At 32.4% G+C, this 22,850-nt stretch overlaps 4 protein-coding genes across 4 annotated transcripts; 2 read left to right on the forward strand and 2 right to left on the reverse strand.

Moving 5' to 3' along the window:
- LOC124836230 (uncharacterized) lies at nt 1-3,181 on the forward strand. Its single transcript, XM_047311356.2, has 3 exons — nt 1-133; nt 242-371; nt 2,105-3,181. The coding sequence occupies exons 1-3, from the start codon at nt 1-3 to the stop codon at nt 3,132-3,134; spliced, it is 1,293 nt and encodes a 430-aa protein (XP_047167312.2). The 3' UTR covers nt 3,135-3,181.
- A 7,630-nt stretch (nt 3,182-10,811) lies between these two features.
- Nucleotides 10,812-12,862, reverse strand: LOC124836237 (uncharacterized). Its single transcript, XM_047311363.2, is given in 2 exon segments — nt 10,812-11,474; nt 11,477-12,862. Coding segments are annotated over 2 exon segments (1,473 nt in total). The 5' UTR covers nt 12,564-12,862; the 3' UTR covers nt 10,812-11,088.
- A 1,539-nt stretch (nt 12,863-14,401) lies between these two features.
- LOC124836233 (uncharacterized) lies at nt 14,402-15,688 on the reverse strand. The gene is made up of 4 exons (XM_088108722.1): nt 15,513-15,688; nt 15,184-15,306; nt 14,989-15,091; nt 14,402-14,909 (listed from the first exon to the last, which is right to left on the reverse strand). Exons 1-4 carry the CDS (start codon nt 15,605-15,607, stop codon nt 14,667-14,669), a joined length of 564 nt encoding a protein of 187 aa, XP_087964848.1. The 5' UTR covers nt 15,608-15,688; the 3' UTR covers nt 14,402-14,666.
- Nucleotides 15,689-17,668: 1,980 nt separating this feature from the next.
- On the forward strand, nt 17,669-22,452 carry LOC148202899 (phosphate transporter PHO1 homolog 10-like). Its single transcript, XM_088110483.1, has 13 exons — nt 17,669-18,138; nt 18,576-18,933; nt 19,054-19,102; nt 19,266-19,337; nt 19,682-19,811; nt 19,939-20,059; nt 20,212-20,470; nt 20,627-20,731; nt 20,968-21,012; nt 21,082-21,231; nt 21,577-21,855; nt 21,953-22,089; nt 22,163-22,452. The coding sequence occupies exons 1-13, from the start codon at nt 17,670-17,672 to the stop codon at nt 22,263-22,265; spliced, it is 2,277 nt and encodes a 758-aa protein (XP_087966609.1). The 5' UTR covers nt 17,669; the 3' UTR covers nt 22,266-22,452.
- The last annotated feature ends 398 nt before the right edge of the window (nt 22,453-22,850 follow it).

The raw sequence follows: 22,850 nt of genomic DNA on the forward strand, positions 1-22,850 counted from the left end.
ATGGGAAGGCCACCATGCTGTGAGAAGACAGGCCTCAAGAAAGGACCATGGACACCAGAAGAAGACCAAAAGCTCATGGCTTTCATTGAAAACCATGGCCATGGAAGCTGGCGTGCTTTGCCTGCAAAAGCTGGTGATTATTTCCACTATAACTATATATTTGATCTTAATGTTACTCAGTCTACCAGAACAATATGAATAGTAAGTTTTTTACATAAGTAATGAAGGATTTGTTTGGCAGGGCTTAGAAGATGTGGAAAGAGTTGCAGACTTAGGTGGACTAATTATCTGAGACCTGATATAAAAAGAGGAAAGTTCAGCTTGCAGGAAGAACAAACCATTATTCAACTTCATGCTCTTCTGGGAAACAGGTAAGTCAAGCATGGACCATGTACAGTAATTAACTGAAGACCAATATCATTGATTACCTGAAGTTGAAAAATAATGAATTATTATTCATTTGTTATGTTATAAAGAGAAATAAACATATCTATATGAGGTGATCAACAAGTAATCCATCTATAGTGCAATAAGTTAAACTATAATATGGTTTTATCATTTTTTTTTCTTTCTTAAAATTAGAAGGAAAAAGAGTGTGAAACTCCTTAATTTAATTTATGTCATTGTAATATTGACATTCAAAATCCCTTTACAATTGTAATTTTTTAATTGAAAAAAAATATTGTTGTACTTTCTTACTATTCATGACTCATTTTTTTCATAAATTTTTACTATTAGAAAAATTGTCTCAGATCATTAAATGGTACTCAGTTGTCAAGATATAATTTGCAATCAACTTTGTTGTAATGCATTTAAGGGTGGTGTTACTTACATAATTTTCCGTGGAATGTATTATCGAAATCATTTTTATTTTATATATGACTATATAAGAATAGATAAACATTTGATGTATATTAATTATTATGTGTTTATAATAAGAGAATGAGTTACTTACTAATTTAGTTTTTTTTTTTATAAGTACTTTTAATATGTGTGCAATAAGAAGTATTTCAAATTAATTTGCTTTAAAAATTTATATTTTTTAAACTGTAAGTTACTTCGATTAACTTTTAAGTTACTGCAATAAGTTACTTCATATTATTATATTACATTAGCTGTTTTGCTTAGTACAACAATTTTATTTATACAACATAATTATGTTATACATTAAAACTTATAGTTATATATTTTTATTTTATTTTATTTTATTTTATTTTATTTTATATTTATCAACTAGTTTATTATTTCTAAACTAGTTTATCTGAAAAAAGCTTATAAATTAGACATATATTAATGAGCACCAAACTTAACTACTGAAATTAATTTATAACTACTAATTAGGTTAATTATAAGATAGTTTTTTTAAACATATTAAAAGATTCTTGTTAGTGTATCCATTTTAATTGAATGATAAATAGATATTAGAAAGGTAATAGAGATGAAATTTTGTAATATATTACGTAGGTTTTTAATTAAATCTTTTATTTGTTGAATACTAAAAAGATTTATATTTTCTAGTTGAATATCTTTCCTTCAATATTTATACTAGACAAATGACGTGATATTTATTTCATTACAATATCTTGTTTACTTATTTTCACATGTTAATAAATATGAGGCTTTAACATTGATATTAATTCGAAAGGAATAGTGACTCTAATTGATTATTCATTGAAAATGTGTTCAACAACTAGGTGATCATCTTTCTTATGATTTTCACATCATTACACACATTGATCAAGAAATTATCTCTATTATCGTAACTAATGAGACTGGTTTTGTTATCCAACACACATTTTCGATGAAAATAATAAAAGTTACTCATTCTTTTATATTAATTATATATAATTTTCTATTAACCTAAAAATCACACATTTCTTTAACATATGAAAAGTTAGCAGGATAACGAAATAAAATAACAATCATGTCATTTAGTTAATACAAATTTAAATAATAAAAATTCAAATAAAAGTATTAAAGTTTTAAATAGTCAATAAACTAAAAATTTAATAAAAGAATACTGAAATTTAAGGAGTTTATTACACCAATTAGTTTGTATGATATGATACTGATGACAGTTGCAACTTGAATTGTTGAGTAACAGATGGTCAGCCATAGCATCTCACTTGCCGAAGAGAACTGACAATGAGATCAAGAACTATTGGAACACCCATCTCAAGAAAAGGCTCGACAAATTGGGCATCGATCCGACCACGCACAAACCAAAAATGGAGTCCCTCATCCACTTCAAAGACGGTTCAAACCTCAGCCACATGGCTCAGTGGGAGAGTGCTCGCCTCGAAGCCGAAGCCAGACTCGTACGAGAATCCAAGTTGCAGGAACAAAACAACATCGTATTAACCTCTTCCTCACCACCACGACAACCTAGACTCATTCTCAACAAAATCACACCCCAACACCACCACCAACCCTCACTACCACCGTGCCTCGACGTCCTCAAAGCATGGCAAAGTTCATGCTCAGAAAATAAAAACAACAACCAGAAATACTCATCAGTACACGACAAGAAGAAAACCGTGCATGTGCATAGCATGTATGCCATGATGCTTGCCACTGATGACCTTGAATCCCCAACATCCACCTTGTGTTTCCCTGAGAGTATGCAAATGAATAATAGTAACAATAATAATAGCAATAGCATTATGGTGTCGACCAACCAAGTTGGGTTAATCAATGAGAACTATTTACTCCCTCCAACTGCTGTGGAAGAGTTTATGACGGTAGCAACGGTGAAGGAAGATGCTTGTTGTGGCGGTGATGGTGACAGCAGTGAGTCGTGGAGGTACTTCACCAAACGCAACAGTGATCGTGATGAAGAATTAGCTGAAACTGCGAAGAGAATTATGTACCAGACGATGCCATGTTTGCAAGATGATGACATAATGGTGGCTGTTGATGCATTAAGAGGTGGTGGATATTATGGTAATAATGATGATACTATTAATAATGATGTGGTGGCATTTACACCTCTCTCTAGCAATGTCAATATGGTTGTTGGTTTCAATAACGACGTCCAGGATTTTGATTCCAACCAAGATTTAGCGACGGAGAACTTGGAAGTGCACTTCGAGGAGAATAAGGATTATTGGAATAGCGTGCTTGGTTATAAGTGAATTAGGTATCTAGGATCCTATGTCAAGTACTGGTATCGTGTGTTGTTTGATTGACTTTTTTTTAAAAGTAGTGACTTCTATCTTTTCTCATTCTTCACATCTTTTTTTTATTATTTATTTAGTTATTTTACCACAAATTAAGTCTTACAACTAAATATTATTTTTCATATAAATATAAACTTTTTAATTAATTTAATTTAGTATGAAGACTAGGCCAAACATAATGTAAATGTCAAACAAATATTTATTTTGTATTGAAAACTCTTCCTTACATAATATTAGTTTATCGTCACACGTTTAAATAACCTATAATTATTTATTAACGATACTAGCATTCCTATTAATTTTTGCCAACTTTATAGGAATATTTTTTGGTAAGGGGGACCAGTGGTACGTACTAAGATCATTTTCCAAAATATTAAAACAATATTTAGTGACTATAGAATAAATATTAAACCATAATTGACCAGGTTAAATTACGACAACAAATATGATTATAATAAAATCTCTATATAATAACTAATTCTAATAATAAAAAACTGATTAATTATTATAATGACGACTTTAATTATTAATTTATAAAATTAAAAATTATTAATTATTAAAGTAATTACAATTATGAATAAAAAGTTATAAATCATTTAAAATTAATTACTAAAATTTAATTATAAAATAAATTAATTTCTATTTAGTGATCAATTTAAAAAGTAATTTCTTTTGATAATCAAAATTTTAATAATTAATTTTAGAAAATAATTTTTAAATTAATTATAATTTTAATAATGAATAATTTTAAATTTTATAAATTGACATTTAAATTAGTTATTATAATAATTAATTATTTTTTATCACCGTATAGATATTTTCTTGTATGTAGAGTATTTTCTTGTCCTATACTAAGACATTTATGTTTTGAACTGTCATAATTAGATACATTTTACTCACTGTTTTCAGTTATTGCTTTTATATATTATTTAAATCAAAATAATCACTCCCAGTTTCGATACATATGTCTTGTCCCCAACGTCAGACATTTCTTAGCTTGCAATGAAAATGTTTCAGCCTGTTTTACAAGTTACACCATTTTCATTAAGTATCAAACTTCTAAATATTATAATGCATTAGAAATATTATTTAAAACCCCAAATCAATTGTTAATTTAAGTTAAATAAATTGTTAATAAGCAAAAAACTACACTAGTTTTCCTGTCATTCATTTATAATCTTTAAAAAATTAGATATTTAATAGATATTATAATTAATTTCTTATATAATGGTTTTTTAATAATAGTGTTAAAAATCCTATAACAAACTTAAATTTATAATACTTAAGTGTAAATTTATTTTATATAATTGGATTAGATTTATAATTTATTTTTGATAGATTAAAAAATATTTTAGTTAATAAATCTGCAAAATTATAATTTTACACTTATGATTGAAATTAATTTAAAATAAAATATAATTATTTTAAACTCAGTTAAAATTTTATTATTATTATTATTATTATTATTATGTGTGATTCTCTAATTATTACTATTATTATTTTATAAATTTTTTTATTATCATTATTTTTATCAGTTTATTAATATTATATAAATTTATTTATATCCCTGTACTTTATTATTTAAAATAGTATTTGTACTAGCAGGACCGGACGTCGTACGGAAAGACACACACGTCGCCAAACGGACCGGCCGCCCATGTCATCCTCCTGATTGTCGAGAAGGTGTCAGTGCGGACGCCCATTTATGTACCAGCAGGATCGGGCGCCGTACAGAAAGACATCCGCGACCGGTTAACACTGCCGCCTGCCAATGACCGAGCGTCCACCCTGGTCGAGCACCAGGACCGAACGTCCACCCAAACAAGACCGAGCGTCCACCCGGGCTGAGCACCAGGACCGAACGTCCACCCAAACAGGACCGAGCGTCCACCCGGACCAAGCACCCAGGCCGAGCGTCCAATGCGACCGGACAGCAAAACCAGATGGCCGCCCACCCAGGTTAACATCCCTGGCCGGCCATCCTTCCTAACCTACATGGTTAAAGGGTGTGATTGGACCGTCATCAGGCCCACTAAAGGTAAAAGGGTCGTCATCAGGCCCACTAAAGGCAAAAGGCTCGTTATCAGGCCCACTAAAGGTAAAAGCCCATTACAATCAGTATAAATAAAGGTTCCAGGTATGAGTTCGGGACCAACTTTCCTTACGATGCAACACATGCATCACATATTGCTCTGTCATATTACTGACTTGAGCGTCGGAGTGCCTTTGACAGGTACCCGACCACCCGTCTTGGAGCAGGAGAACCACCACTGGGAGCACATAGGGAGAAACCCGTCCGGCCTCCAACCTAGAGCGTGGAGTAGCGTCAGTCCGCCACTGTGTCGCCCGCCACACGCATGCCCGACCTTCTTCAGCTCGTGGGATTCAAAAACGTCCGCCTGATCTGCATCAGTTAGTGAGGAAGCGTCCGCCAGCCTTCACCGTTCGTTATCGTCCGCCCGATCTGCATCAGTTAGTGAGGAAGCGTCCGCCAGCCTTCACCGTTTGTTATCGTCCGCCCGACAAACTTGTGTGTTTTAACAGGGTCCTCACGTATTCGGTCGAAACAGTATTATTTATATAAAAAAAAATTATAAAAACAAACTGTTAATAAAATCTGAACATTATGAATCAATTTTTACTTAAATAAAAATTAAGGATTTTCATGTAAATTTCAGTCTAATGTGAATTTCTTCTTCTTCTCGTATTCGGAGAGAAGATGCCCCATCTATATTTCATCAACTTTCTTTCGTTACACAATCAATCCAAATCCTTATATATATATATATATATATATATATATATATATATATATATATATATATATATATATATAATATCTTATAAAATAAATTTATAGGTTAAATATATTTTAAAATTTTAAAATTTAACACAAAACTAAAATCTGTTTTGTTTAATTATAATTTAGTTTTTAAATTTTAAAAATAAATAAAAATAGTTTTTCAAAAAAAAATTACCATATTAAATAACGTTTGAATTTTTTACACGAAATGTTTTAACTCAAATATTAATACTATTTAATATATGAAAAAAAAATCAATATCATTGAACTAAAAAAATATTTATTTATTTTTAAAATTGAGATAAAAATATATCAAAATTTGACACAGAGATATATTCTAATTTCATGTATTTATGAATTAGAAACATATTTAATCATAGATTTAATATACATAAAAAACTAATTTTGTTAATTTTTTTCGTGTAAATTATTTCAAAAATAAAAATTAAAATGTTTATTTTAATGGGTTGAAACATGCTTATGAGAATTTGTCTTAATAGCAACAATAAAATATAAATTAAAAGGATTTTGTAGCAATGGGAAGTATTTGAAGCTAACCTAGAGAACAGAATATAGGTAAGAAATAAATATATACTTGAGATTGCAGTAAATGAGTCTGATCCTCTGACTGACTGTTACCTCTATGAGATTCTGTTCATAGGGTTCTGCTTCACCCCATCCTACACAATAGGTTATAGGTAAGAAATAACAAAAAAACATTACTATGTATGTAACATCTATGAGTTCTTTATCTTTTGTTTGTTTTTCTTCTCTATCTATCTTCATTCATTCACTCCAAATCTGAAGAAGAATTTTCTGAGGTTGTGGTCCATCACAAATGGAAGTTTGTAAATTAAGATAAATTGAAATATGATGGTCAAATTTCAATATCTAGATAAATCGAATTACTTGATGATGGGAATCTTGAAAGATATGAGGTCTCTTTCAATGATAAAATTTATTTTATGAAGATGGTGATGTGTTGCATGATGGGATGTAGTTGTTGATTGATGATAAAGGGTGCAATGGAAATGTTAGATATAGCTTGGAAAACGGTAAAGTGTTTTTGTTTAACGAGATTACAATAATTTTTGTTGTGCATTTAAGTAAATATTTGAAAATTGTAAAAAATTAATAGGAAAGCGTGAGAATTTTTTTTAATATTTTCTTCTCTCCAATCTGAGTTATCTAAAAAAACATTTCCTTTTCTATTTAAAATATCTAAAAATTTGTTGGCTTTTGTCCATTTTTTTATCCTTTATCAACTCATCATAGTAAATTCTATATCACTAAGAAAGTCCTCATGTCTATCAAAGAAGAAATCAAATAAGAGATGAGCAATATTATGAAAGAGTATTGTGATATATAGGAAAATTGAATAATGAGTATCTAATATGCGAACATAGTTGTTAGCATACATGTGAGTAGAGTTACCTATCCCTCGGACCAACCTAGAAATTCCCTTTAACAACATTCTCCTATTTGTATAAGCACAAAAGGGAATTGTGATGTTTTTCCTTAAGAGGCTTCTCCCATGGTTAATGCAAACTACGAGTTGTTTAATGATGATGCCCTCTAGTGCATGGTGGCTTTAGGTAATTTGTCTAATTATATTATTTGGCATGCACTTGTTTATTGAGTTATATTCTTTGATGTATTTTACAAATATTTTTTGGTTACCTTAGATAACATGTATATATTGGGATCAACCATACACCATGAAACCATTACAATTGATATGATGAAGATGATGTTTGTAGATGTTCGAGAAGCTATAGTGTGAGTTTTGTTGCCTACTTAAGAGGTTGAGACAGTGGGGTAGAACCTTAACAAATTTTATCCTTTGGCCAATTAGATTAGCAAAAACAATTGTAAAGGAGGTAATTGTTCTTAGTTGTTTTAATACACATTTTTTATTGGTGTATACTAGTTTTATTTAAGTTTTTAAATATGTATACGAGGTTGGAGCACAAGGAGAGGAATATGTGAATGAATTGTTGCTACAATTGCCACAGTCACCACAACTGTCACAATAGATAATTCTAGAACAACATTGTGGATTGACAGTGAAGATCTCCAGACACCTGTAGGCTTAGAAATGCCTCTTGAAGTCACAAACAAGACATCTCACCTCTCTTTTTTTATATGTTCGATGGATGTTTTGAAGTTCTCTCTGGCATTAATATGTTATGTATAGGCTTAATTGCTTTTATGGTTCCTACATTCAAAGTTTTTTGTCTCGTTAGTATTTGCATTTAAAAACGCCTCAATTGCGTCCACATATAGCATAATTGCACCAATAATGTTTCTTCCATTAAATTGACAGAAACTGAGTTGACTCCATGATGACATAATAAAGAAATCTGTAATTTTCTTCTTTCTCCTCTACTCTTACGGCCATGCACTCAGTTTTTTCTTCTAATCCATTATATAATATTTTAAACCATTATAAAAAAAAAACTTTTCTACGTTACTAACAAAGCATAAGACACACCTATATTCAATGGTATGTGTACAACACTTTGAAAAAGACATGTGAACAATGTTTCTTAACGTAACCGAATAAACATTAAACAACACTCATCAAACTATACAAACAAATTATACATGCCATATAATTAACGATACAACATTGATCGTCTAACTATCATTCTATTCATATAATCTAGTGCATATACAACTGAATCGTCTAACTCATTCCAATAGTCTAGGAACCTCTTAAATAAAATTATATTAAGTCAATCCTATAAACAAAGAAAAATGTCACGATTTTGTGTTTATAATAGACAAAGTTGTAAAACACAACATACCATTGTGTTTCCACTCTTTTCATTACACTAAGAAAAGGAACAAACCACACCTCATGTTTCCATCTCCTCATGTTTGCATCTTTGCATTTCCACGTCAATCTACTGTCCAAACACAAACTATGCCCTGTAAATTTATAAATTTACGCATTCTTTTCCCATCAACAATACATTAATTGATCTAAATATAACATAAATTTCATTTTCATTTTCTTAGTACAATTCAAATTAAACTTCTTGTTCCAAAATCAATTGTAAATCAACATACCTAAAATAAAGTATTTCAAAAATCCTATAGTGCAAAATAGTTTGTCTGTTTTATGGATCGTTTTAATTCAGTGAATGTACATAGATGGTCATTAAATTATATTTTCGCAAAAATATTGAAATGAATTTGGATAAAAACGATAATTTGTGCAGTTAAACTTTTAAATTATCACTAAAATTGATAAATACTTTCTAAAATAATAAAAGAAAAATATTGACAGCAATGTTTAGTCCTACATAACCATTCTTTATTAACTTCTAATCCAGTGCAATAATCCTCCACACAGAATCACAAAAAAATTACTTAAATATGCTGCTGCTTCTTTTGCATTCCTTCCATAAACCAGGATAATGGACATGCTATTTGAAGAATAATTGTCTTTACATAATTTAATAATTCTTTAGTGACGGCACAAAATAAACAGAACTTTCCTTGAACAAGATAAATAATTGGTATTCTTGTTCATCAAGGAAAGGAGCATAGAACATGAACCAATCTTTAGTTTTCTTCATGCCCTTTTTGGACCAATTTATTCAGTACAGCACACCAGCAGCCTTGTTTTCACACCCACGTAGAAATATTCATTTCTTTTAAGAAACTCGATACTTTTTCTTTTTCAAATTAGTGTTTTAATCTTTATATGAATAGTACCATTGATTCCAAAGAATTATAAACTAATGACCCATCAAAGTTGTTCATTTTTTTATTCCAACAAGAGATTTGGTTTTAGTTTAATATGCTGCTTGCTGATCAACGAGAAGGGAAACAGAGTAAAGAGATGATAGAAATAATATACTTAAAGAATAATAAAAGTATAACACTGATGTGAAAAAACTATTCAGAGAAAAATTCACATCACAGGAATAGGTAAAACTAAAAATTGAAAATTGATACAAGTGGTTGTTACTATAATACAAAACTATCATAATAGTTCATCTAAATAGCAAAAGAATAAAGCTCAAACAAATCTCACAAAAATTCATTAACCATTTAAAGAACTGTTGCTGCTTCTTAAAAACATGTACCAAGACTGAAACGAATTAACAAACATCCAAAAAGATAGAGCATGCTGGGTAAAATTGGCCTCACTAGATATAAACCCAGAAAAGAATTCCAAAATGTATTAAGCAAAAACAAGAAATCAACATGAAATGACAATAACATGGCATAATGAAGCTCAAACACTTTGTTAACGTAAAGCCAAATTGAAGAATACTGGAGGAAAAGAAATCAACTTCTACTTTCCATGGCTTTGAACCAGGTAGGTTGTGTTTGTTGGGCTACATGTTCAAGAAACAACCAAGTTTACATGGTAGGTGCAACAGAATCAACATAAAGAATTACATGGGAATTTGATGTAGAGTCCAAACATGACTTTGGCCATTTAAAGGGAACAACCAACCATTAAACATTAGTTACAACTAATCATTAAGATGCATTTCATCAAAGAAAAATATGCATAACTCTAAACACACGCATACCAAAGCAGATGAAGTGGTAAACAAAGATGCAATTCTTGCATGAATGTCTAACAAATCATAACGTTGGGATTACATGATGCAAGAGCTCACCTTAAAAGACGAGGGATTATAGAATTAAGTGGTCATTCATTGAGGTGATTTGTACAGCACAGTTACTATACAGAGTTAATTCTCAAGCATGGCATTTACTAGACAGGGGCCGCATTGCAATTTTGGAAGTTCTTGAGAAGAGATTTTGTTACATCATAAACCAAATGATCCATCACAGGACAATAAAACAGAAACAGAATGTTAGATTGTGTCTTACATATTTGCTCTCCGGCATTGTATTAGGTGACAAGTTAATTTTAAGGCTTGGAGATTCCTGCTGCTCTTCAGAGCAATAAGGCTTACCATAATTACAAAAATTAGGACAAATTCAAAACTTACTGTACAACAATAAGGCTAAATACAAAACTACTCATATAAACCCAGAAAAAAAGTTCAATTCACAAAGAATAGAGACTATGTTTAAATAACTGTAAACGAAACATTGCATGCACCTAGCTTATTATACCCGGAAAACTTTCCATCTTCTAAAACTTCCAATGTCCTTCCCTTCTGAAACAGCCATTCCTATTCCAATTCTTCCTCCATTGGAAACACCTCTATAATACAATCTCCACTCATTTCCTTCAGTATCCATTTCAACTAAACATGGGGATCCAACATCCTTATCATCCCAGCAACCTTGGTCTGAAGGCCTTAAAATTGCCTCATCCTGAAGCCTCATCCATTCCTTCAATCCATCAGGAGATACAGCCATACCAATGCTCCTCCTCCCATCAGCAGCAACACCTTCATATGCCATCACATAGTTCCCGCCACTCCGGTTCCTTGTCACGTACGGGTTCATTGCTCCAAACTCATCAAAGGAGCCATCTCTACCTCCCCCATGATTTTCCCCAACTTCACCCATCTAATTCCATCCCTTGATCTGGCAATGCCTATACCAAAATGCCCCTTTTCTACATCAAATGAGTGATAATACATCCTGAGGTCACCATTCCCATGGTAAACAACTTGTGGGGAAGAAATAAACAAAGAATCCCACTCTTTTCCAGACCCAACATCAAGCAATGCTCCACTGTGATGCTCCCCTTCAATCCTAGCCCAATGCCTCCCATCCTGACTAATAGCCAAACCAGGCAAGGACTTCAAAACCTTCCCACTACCACAACTCACATCACCATTGATTCCATCAGGGTTTTCCAAACTGAACTCCAAAGACTGATCAGAAAACTCCACCATATCAGAAACATAGCCAGTGTAGTAAAGCCAGTAAACAGCACTGGAAGCCCTAACCCTGTAACTAGACATGATAACCATCTCAGAAGGCCTGATGCCACCAGTGTCAAAACCCCACCAATCCTTGCCACAACTCATCACAAACCCCACATCAGAACTTGACCTAGCAGGCCCTCCTCCACGCTCCCAATGAACCCCATTTTTTGAAATCGCCAACCCTATCAAATCGAAAGAAGGGTGCCCTTTGGCCCTCCCATGGTACCACATGTACCATCTCTCTTCTTCGTCACTCAGAAACCTCTTCACCACTGGGGACCCAATATCTGCACTGTCCCATGCGTTTGAAGGACCCAAATCCAACACCAACCCTCTTGAGGAAGAGGAATGTGATGATTCTAAAGGTGGTGAAGAACAAAAGGCTTCACTTGCTGCTGAATCAGATTGTGATACACTTTGGGAGTTGGAAATTGAATTGGGTTCATTGTTTGACTTGTTGTGTTGCGTCTCGCTATCAGCGCTGGTGTCTGGTTTTGTGGAGCAGCGAAGGAAAGACGGGAACTTTGAGGACACCGGAGAGATGGTGATGCTGGGTTTGGCGGAACATGCCCGTGATGGAAACAAGGTTGTCGGAGGGGTTAAATGTTGGAAGATTGAAACTTTTGAAAGGGTGTTACGGAGTTGCAAAGAAGGAAGTACCATTGATGATGATGATGATGATGATGGTGATGCCAAGTCCATGGCTGTGAAACGAGCAATGTGGGCCTGTTGAATAGTTTTGCACGCGGAACACGACTTTGAGGACCAATTGAATGGACGGTGACAGGGGAAGAAGTTGAAGAGGGAATTTGAATGAGACAAAAACGGATGTGTGTTTGTGTGGTGCAAGTTTAACAAAAAGAGTGGAAAAGAAATGCAGTGAATGAGAGGGTTCTTTATTTTTATGTTAATAAATAACGAGTCATTGGTGCTGTGTTTGTAATCTCTGAAAAAATTGGGTTTGTGCTATGTTGGCAAAAGACTCAAATGGTGGTGGTGGTGTGCATTTACCCCCAAGAAAATCAGGATTTATTTTGGATGGTTCAGATGGGTTTGTCCCACTTTCCACGCATGAGGTCACCTTGTAAGGAAAGGAAAGGAAAATGGTGTTGTCTGAAATATGATCCAATTTTACACATCACAAATTCAAAGCATGGTTGGGAATGACTTTATTGGGTCTCACTTGTTTCTCTTCTTTCGGAATTGGATGCAAATTTGTGTGGTGTAGTTTTGCAGTTCCAATAAAATTTTTAAGAATTTGCATACGAAATTTAAGTTTCATTTTTCTATCACTTTATCCTCCCATTCAAAGTTTAAACACACACTAATATATATTATTTATTTCAAAAGAAAGCATAAGGATCAATGTTTTGTCCTCTGATATCATTGGATGGGGACATATGTAAGAAACTGATATATGTGCATACAAGCTACTATTTTTTTCCTTGGGGAGAGAAGGACATAAAACCAATCATTTCTCTGAGCTTCTTTTCGTTTGATTTTGCTGCAGTCCAGACATTTTGTAAAACCAGAACTGTGAAAGTTTCCACTAATAAAAGAATATCTTTACGTACAATAACATTTCTTTTATATTCTTTACCTAATATAATAATTCTTTTAAGCGGCAGAATAAACGAAAGCTTGGAAAGAGATAAAGGAATGGCATCGCTTTGCTTCCAAGAAATCAGAAACGAACAGTAAGCAATCTTTTAGTTAGTGTACGCCACCCCTTTCTGCTGTTCTATATATTTACTGACTTCACACTTTGCATAGCATCTGCATATTAATATTCTACATTTGTTTTGACCTTGTAATAACACTTCATTTTTAGTATACGACGAATTCTCGTTGAGGTTGAGATTTTTTTTTCCTCGGGTGCTTCTCTGCATAGTTGATACGACTTCACCCACACTTTCACATCAACATATTGATTCTTCTGAAGATCTTCGTAATTTACGATTTTGACTGAGTTCTACTTTTTCGGTTTCCGTCTTCATTATTTCCTTTTTCAAGTACAGTTTGTTTGATACACTGTTGTCCTAAGCCGAAAGGTTCCACAGACCAACCCACTTTATATCATCTTCGATATCATAAACTAATCAAATGATTCATTTATTTAGTTTTATCTGATATAACTTATTCTACAGGTAATATATCCAAAACAATCATAAAAAGCTTTCAATGATTCAGCCATTGGAAGTTTTCTCAGGAAGCCAGTCTTCCAAATATTTTAGTGCAAAACCGACAAAGTTTTACTCACTTAGCTGCGCGCGAGATAACACTCCAAATCTTCGACCAACAATGCAACTGTTAGAACTGGAACCTCGATCTGGATGAAACCGGTGAATAGGAAGAGGAAACAAATTATACCAGATTACAATGATAAATTCATAGCTGATGATTTAAGGTTAGTCAAACTCAAATAATACTAGCAAAATTTGGTATCAATAATTGGCGCTGTAGATACTTTCAAACCCTGTGTAGCAAGTAATCAAAGTATGTTTATCAAGCAAATTCGAGTGCTGACAGTGCTAAGACACTCCAAGAAAAACCGGTTAAGGTTCAAATTCAACAAAAGAGAGAGTTCAACACAATGCAAATATTTGCTGCTCTAACAAAACTTGAGTAGCCTGGAAAAAATGACCTTCACAAGAAATTTTGTAAAGCTTTCTAGTGAAATTTATCTATTACAACAAGTAAATATTTGACCTCATATGAGGAAGAAATAGGCAGGTTTCAATGGGTGAATGATAAACATTATCGTGAGAGGCAAACATTGAATGTAGTTTAAGTTTCCCTCAAAAGTCACCAATCAGCACCAGCACGGGCACTGAATCTCTCCATTGCCTCGGCTTTCTGTTGCTTCACAATTTCGAGTATCTTTGGATTAAAGAAACGATCACGAACATATTTCCTCTCCTCGGCTTGTATCTCCTTGATAGCACTAGGATATGGGTTTGGAGGAGGTCTCTTTCCTTGAAGACGTGCAATTTCCTTCAAACGGCTATATGCTTTCTTCTTTGCTTTCTTCTCTGTCAGATATTCCATCTAAGAAAAACAATAAACTCATTGTTAGAGAAAGAAATTGTAGAGATAAGTTGTTGAGGAAGCAAAGTAGGTTACATACATCAGCTATAGCCATTGCTCGGTCCTCACTAACACCATGGTCTTTCAATTGAAGAACCCTCAAGGCAAAGATACGAGAAGGAGGAGGATCAAAAGCATGAAACCTGTGGAAACACGAATCATGTATCCGAAAGAGCAACAGAGAAAGAAGAATAGGGCGAACATAGGAAACAGAGAGAAGGAAAAAGGAGAATACTTAATGGGGTCATGGTGTTTGGATTCCGGATACTTTTTATAGAACTTCTTCACATACACATCCTCAGGAAGACTGATGGTCGGAATTTTGCCACCAACTGCAGGAAATGTTGCAGGTGGCGCCCTGGTAACACAGTCAAAAATAAAACATCAGACAAATTTGAAAGCTTTGACAAAAATAAAAAGGAATGGAGATGGTGAAATAAAGCTTGAATCGGAAAAATGAAGAATTGAATCGGAAAAATGAAGGAAAAAAAAGAAAGAGATTGATAAGATATGGAAATTAGGAAATGGAAAAGGGAAAAGATGAATCTGAATTAGAAGACTAACTGCTCCATCGCTTTCAGCCATACGGGTTCTGCCTTCGCTAGACCCTTCACCACCTTCCTCGTTCGACAAAGCAAATCTCCCCGCATAAACGACATCGTTTAGCTTCTTGGTGTTGGGTGTTGCAGTGTGGAATATGAATATAGCGAAAGACGAAGGGTTTTAGCAATGCATTGTCACTGGGTATTTGCTCCAGCAGTTAAATTGGAGTTCAATTTTATATTTTTTTAAGATTTAAATATTTTTATTCTCTGAAAAATTGCTGAATTTTCATTTACTATGTAATAACTTTTTCCTTATTTTTTAGTCTTTCAAATATTTACAAATTTTGTATTTGGTTTTTAAAAAAATATCTATTTATATTTATTATTATTATTTTTAATTTTCTTAGTAAGTTTTTGAAATATCTTTCTAAGCTTTTAATTCTTTTATTTTAACAATCAATACATATTTTTATAGTATAAGGAAATATCTTGTTAATAAATAGAATATCCTTAGAAGATTAAATAAAATTAAAGAAAAATATTTATTAGAGATTAAATCCAAAATTTCTGAATTTAACAGGAATAACAAATAAATTTAAGCTTTCATTTAATATATTACTAAAACATAATCTCATTAATTAAAACATAAAAAAACATACAAAAAATTAATAGTTAGACTAATATTATTACTTTTTTTGAAAATCTGAATGCTAAAATACACAAATCTAAATCACAAATTAGAAATAAAAAAATAAAAAATAAAAATTATAACTTAGGAATATAAAAGTGAAATACCCAGGAAAATAGGACCATCCAAGTTTTTCATAAGAATTTCTAAATTAAAAATAATAATTTGTGTACTCACATCATTGTTGAAATACAATGCCGAAATAATCTTATTACTTAATTTATTTTCAATAGTTATATTAATACAATCTAATTCTAATTCTAATTCAAATATTTATTTTCAAGTTAACATTTGAATTGTTTAATACAATCTAATTCTAATTCAAATATTAATTTAAAACATAATTTAACACCTAAAAGATTATACTATTAAATTAAATAATTGTATTTATTTATTTTTAAAATTTAAAAACTAAAATATATCAAAATTTTAAATAAAAAATTTCAAGATACTAAAATCATATTTAATACTTTATTTATAATAAAATTTAATCTGTTCAAAGTATAAATTAAACATTTATTATCCTTTGCAACATGTCACTATCTTGAAACACAAACAATTAAGTAAGATATGTTATTTACTTTGTCCCACGTGTAAGTTCAATAGTAAAGAAGACATGCAACACTGTCTAGGAGCATTCCTTTTGCCAACACATCATCAACATTACTTCAAATTATGTTCTCCTAAAAAGTGTGGAGTATTCTTTTTTTCTTACACATACATACATAATATAAATATATAGAGAGAGAGTTTCTGTATGAGACAAAGAGCTTAAACATTTAAGTTGGCTTTGTTATAGTTTTGTTGTTGTAGCTGCTAGTCTGTGTATATTTCTGAGTTCCCTTTCTTGTAATTTTAGTGTACGAACTTGTTACATCTACTAATTATGAAGTTCTTGGTTTTCATGTGTTACTTTTTGTTCTAATCCTGACTAGATTGTAAAGTCCCTTTCATTTGCTTTCTGTTGGACACTGAAATTCTAGTTTCTTGTCCTTTTATCATTATTATTAATTGTTAGTAATAGATAGGATAATGCAATGATGATTGATAGGTTAGAAGGATCAATTTGATAATCTAATTAATTATCATTATTATTATTAAGTAATAATCTTATATTAGCTTCATCAAATATCATTCTTGAATTACTGAATTTTGGAACTCATATCAATCATCAATCTTCCTTCTTCCAGAATTAGTGTAAGAAGGGATGAATATCATATAAGTCCAGATTTTGGGTCATAATCAAACTCCAAATTCTAATGATTAAATAATTTTGGATTTCTATTTCTCATCATAGGAATGAATTGTTAGAATTGAGATGTTGATGAGAGTAGCTCTACATATCAGGAAAATCTAGGCTGCATATTGTGTTAACTCCTGTTTCAGTGTATCCTAAGATGTTTTTTCCTTGTGTATGTTACATGTTGAATTTTCTTGTATGATCTGTTCTTTGTTATAACATATTTCAATGTTTCTTACACAGGAAAGATGACATTTAAGAAAGACTTTAAGCAACAAATGGTGCCTGAGTGGGAGAAAGAGTACATGGACTATGAGGGCCTCAAAAGAATATTGAAAGAGATGAAAAGTAGCAGACAAACTAAACACAACAGGTCATTGCAGCACAGACTGAAACTTGAAAGAGCATTCAGTGGACTTCACTTGAAAGGTAGCAATCAGCAGAGAGAGGAGGATAATGAAGAGCAGGTTATAGAAGTTAAGACATTAGAAGAAGAAGGTGGTTCCAAACAGTTATATAAGACCAACTTTCACAAGCTCCATGAAGAAGGAGGAGAAGCTGAGGCAAGACTCTTTCAGAAGCTTGATGAAGAGCTCAACAAGGTCAATGCATTTTACAAGGATCAGGTGGAAGCAGCCAACCATGAATTCAACCTTTTGAGTAAACAGATGGAGGCTTTGGTTGCTCTAAGAGTAAAGGTGAAAAGTCCTGATGCAGGTAAATTCAAAATTCAAGCAGTAGTTTCATAGTTTCTTGGTAAATAATTATACTATTGGGTGACTTGTAAGCTTCTTGAGGAAAAATCTGAGATGTGTACATCCACCATTTTTTTTTGGTTAAATATGTTTAGTTTTTCTGAGATTAAATATGTTTTTAATCTAAGGATGTTATCAGTTCAAAAGTCTGAAACATCATTTAATCCTATATTTAATCCTAAAGGGAAAAAATATAGTATATGAAAGAATTTGAGACCACCTAAGGTCCAAAAAATATACATTCAATATATGATTTCTATGTCACCATGCAGGTGAGAATGTTTAGGATGTTTGATTCAGAAGAACTCCTTGACACTCAGTGGTGGTACTGTTAATCAGTAAAATTAAATTTAGATTCAATGTAGTGTCTAGAAGACTGAGTTTGACCTCAATTTGTAGAGTTGAAGCAGATTGTCTCCTCACCTAAAGAGACTGCTGATCAAAATCATCAGCAAAAAGATTCTATGATAGGCCCTGAAGTTGATCCTGTTCAACAAACCAACAGAAATATTCATCATCATGAGGAGCAAGCAGAAGAACACAATAATTACAACAGAAGAGATCCCTTGGAAATCCTTGAGCATGTAAAGGTTGATGATTCTCTTCAATTTCCAAAATCAACAATTAAAAAAGCTTTTACTGATTCCAGTGATAATGAATTGAGCATCAGCAAAGAGGAGCTGAAAAAAATTGAAAAGCAACTAAGACTTGTGTTTGTTGAGTTCTATCAGAAACTCCTCCATCTCAAAGACTACAGGTAAAATAAACAAACCATCAAACCATGGAACCTTATAAGTTCTAGTAAAACCAAATGGTCTTGCATTTTCTAAAAGAAGTTTTCTAATGTGCTTTGGTATTTATTAAATGGATGCGACAGTTTTATGAACCTGTCAGCATTTTCCAAGATCATGAAGACCTATGAAAAGGTTAGAAGCATACTTCCTGAGTCCTTGAGAACTTCAGTTTTCTTGGTTACATTCTTCCAAAATTTAAATTAGACTGAAGGCATTTTAAAAAGCATTTTTTTTTCTGTTCAGAAACACAATTCTGACAGTTTTTGTTTAACTTCATTTTATTTTCTTCAATAAGCGTACATCAAGAGCAGCATCTGCAGCCTACATGACAGTAGTGGATAATTCCTATCTGGGAAGTTCTGATGAGGTTGGTTTGAATCATATAACATCAATCATGATTATTTCTTCCTAGTAGTGCTTAACTAGTTAAGTTAGTCTCAAGAAGCAAAACATGCCCAAAGATCAGCACAAAATCATAATTGTTTCCTTTGCGCCTTTTCCTAATGTATAATCAATCATAAGATTGGCACATTATTGCTATAACTTATTCCTATATTTTAGAGACTGTGTCGAACTGTACATGTCAGTATCAGTGCTACTACATAGATGGTAACACATTTTAAAATGAAACTCCTACACAAAACCACAAGTTCTTTTGTTGCATTCTGTCCCAATCATCTTATAGATCCTATCTGTTTCATCTGATTTTAGGTTAATTTTCTATTGGAGAAAGTAGAGTCTACCTTCATCAGAAACTTCACACGCTCAAATCACAAAAAGGGGAGGAAGTTATTAAGGCAAAAAGCAAAAACAGAAAAACAAAACATAACATTTTTTACAGGTAAATACTAAATAACAGAATGTCTGTGGGTTAATGTTATGTAAATGTTTGAATTGAAGTATTTCTCTAAGCTATGTGTTGAGTGTTGAGTATTATTATATCGTGTACCTTGCACTTTTACTTGTAGGTTTCTTTTCTGGTTGCTTTGTTGCTCTATTGGTTGCTACTATATTTAGAATAACATCTCAGCAATTCATAAAGAAGAAGAAGGGAACATTTTACATGGAAAACATTTTCCCATTGTACAGGTGACTGCATTTTAATGAACCATTTTGCATATCTATCTATTGATATGCAGATCAGAAAATAGACTGTTGCTTTTGTTCTGTCTCCATGATATTCACGATTATTTGATCTGTTCATTTCGATATTATTTCTTAAGAGGGAGTATTTTTTGCAGTCTTTTTGGATATATCACTCTACATATGCTTGTGTATGCTGCAAACACATATTATTGGAAGCGTTATCGGGTCAATTATCCATTCTTATTTGGCTTCAGGGCTGGAACTGAATTGGACTACAGAGAAATTTTCCTTCTGACCTCTGGTCATGCAGTGGTAGCACTGTTATGTTTCTTGATAAATTTGCAGATTGAAATGAACTCAAGTAGTCAACAGTATAAGACAGTCACTGAACTTGTTCCTCTGATCTTAGTCGTTGTAAGATTCCTAGTTTGGATTTAACCAACTAGTTGACCATTTCCAATACAATTTCTGAAGTACTTCTTGCCTTAATCATTGAAACTTACCAAAAATCACCCTCAATTGTACTCAAGCAATCCCTTCAATTTATTGAACTTTTGGTTTCTTGTGCAGCTTGTTCTTTTGATTACCTTTTGCCCTCTCAACATCATATACCGCTCAAGTCGTTTCTTCTTCATCCGGTGCTTATTTCGCTGTATATGTGCTCCTGTTTTCACGGTAATGGAAACAGAAGAATTCCATAGTCCATTTGAATGAAAAAGAAAAGTAGTCTATTTGGATATTCACTTGTATTAGAGTAGAATAAGATGAAGAAAGTGAAGAGTTGTTCCATAAACTATAGCTAACTTACATTTTAAAAATCTGATATAGTTTCTATAAATCATGTTATCCATAAACTAATTTCACTTAATGGAAAAGTTTATTTATAACACAAAACTGAGTTATCTTTGCAGGTTCGTCTTGCAGATTTCTTCTTGGCTGACCAGCTCACTAGCCAGGTAGATTCATATTCCACAGACATTAGTATGTTTCTGATATATCATTGCATGTTCTAATTTTGACTTCAGTTCCAAGCATTCAAGAGTGTGGAGCTTTACATATGCTATTATGGGCTTGGAGAACACTCAAGGAGGCAAAAGAAATGTCACACTCGTGGTATCTATAACATACAGTATTTCATCGTTGGCATCATTCCTTATTGGTTTCGGCTAGCACAGGTCCATATACAATCTTTTCTTTCCATATGCATTCTAATATCTGTGATTGTTTGTTGTGACAAATATACAAAATATCTTCTCCTTTGAAATTATAAGGTGAAGGTGAAGTGTTATGCACTTAAAGTATCATCATTGAAGATTGAAGACACCACCTATAGAGTAGCTAAAAAAGGAAAAATGATTATTTTACATACCTAAATTTTTTAATATTCATTTAATACTATCCTACCATTTTACCCTTCCCTTATATTATGTATCTGGTAAAAATGTGTTATACCGTACCATTGTTTTTAAAAAAATCATCTCAACTATACTGACAGAACTGAGCACATGATGTTTGTGCAGTGCATGCGTCAATTCTATGAAGAGGAAGACATCAACCGTGCATTCAATAGTTTAAATTATCTCTCAACAATTACTGCCATGGTCTTTCGGACAGCCTTTGAACTAAAGAAGGGAAGAAGTTGGAAGGTGTTGGCACTGGTAACTTCAGCGCTAGCAGTTCTTCAGAACACATATTGGGACATCGTTAAGGACTGGGGGCTCCTGCAAAGGCATTCAAAGAACCCCTATTTGAGAGATAAACTAATACTTCCCCATAGAAGTATCTATTTCATAGCCATGGTAACTATAAAATTTACCAGAAAGGTGTGTTCTTCTGCATATGGTTCTTGTATACATATTACATTGCTAATTCAATCTCATGTGAATTTACTCACAGGTTGTGGACGTAGTTCTTAGAATTTCATGGATGCAGTTGGTGTTTGAAATGAATTGGAGTCCCCTTCGAAAAGTGACAATAATTACAGTTACTTCCTGCCTTGAGATTGTTCGTCGTGGCATTTGGAACTTCTTCAGGTAACTTTTTTGACATAGAAAACTTCAATGGCATTGGCTTTATTAGATTGCATGACACATTGTGATGGCTCAGGTTGGAGAACGAACACTTGAACAATGTTGGAAACTACCGTGCCTTCAAATCCGTTCCTCATCCTTTCAGTTACTACGATGACGAAAAGGACAAGGATGAGTAGGGAAACAGTACCTTGTACTGCATGATTACACCCACAGTACAAAGAAACAGCGTATTTTGAATTGGATATGAAACGTTGTATCACAGAAAATTCACCATAGAAATCAAGAATTGATTTGACGTAGTTATAAAAATATATATTTACTAGGAAGTCGAGAAATTGTGAAAAATTTAAATTCCCCTCAAGTGTGTCGAATAAAGTATTGATTTTTCAAATTTAAAGATTTTTTTAGCTTTTATTTATTACGGTATTTAGAGCATACCCGGGATAGGTTATTAGAAGAAGTCGTGATACATTTAAAAATTCTTAAACACTTTAGTTACGAAATATAAAATTAAAAAGAAAAGGAAAAAAAGATGATTGGATTATTCATTTAAAAATAAATTGCGAACTTCTTTAGCGTAACAAAAAAAGCTACTTAATTTCAGGGTTTAGGATGATCTGGCCACAATTTATTAGGGACAGCTATGTTTTTCGTTATGAAACTTCTATAATTTTAAAAAATTCATGATATCTCATTTTTTTTGTTACTTTTTATATTAGGCTTTTGGAACGTATTAAATGAAACTTTCGAATTGTATGATT

Source organism: Vigna umbellata, chromosome 3 (assembly GCF_029865625.1).
Source record: "Vigna umbellata cultivar VRB3 chromosome 3, Vumbellata_1.0, whole genome shotgun sequence".
Taxonomy (NCBI): domain Eukaryota; kingdom Viridiplantae; phylum Streptophyta; class Magnoliopsida; order Fabales; family Fabaceae; genus Vigna; species Vigna umbellata.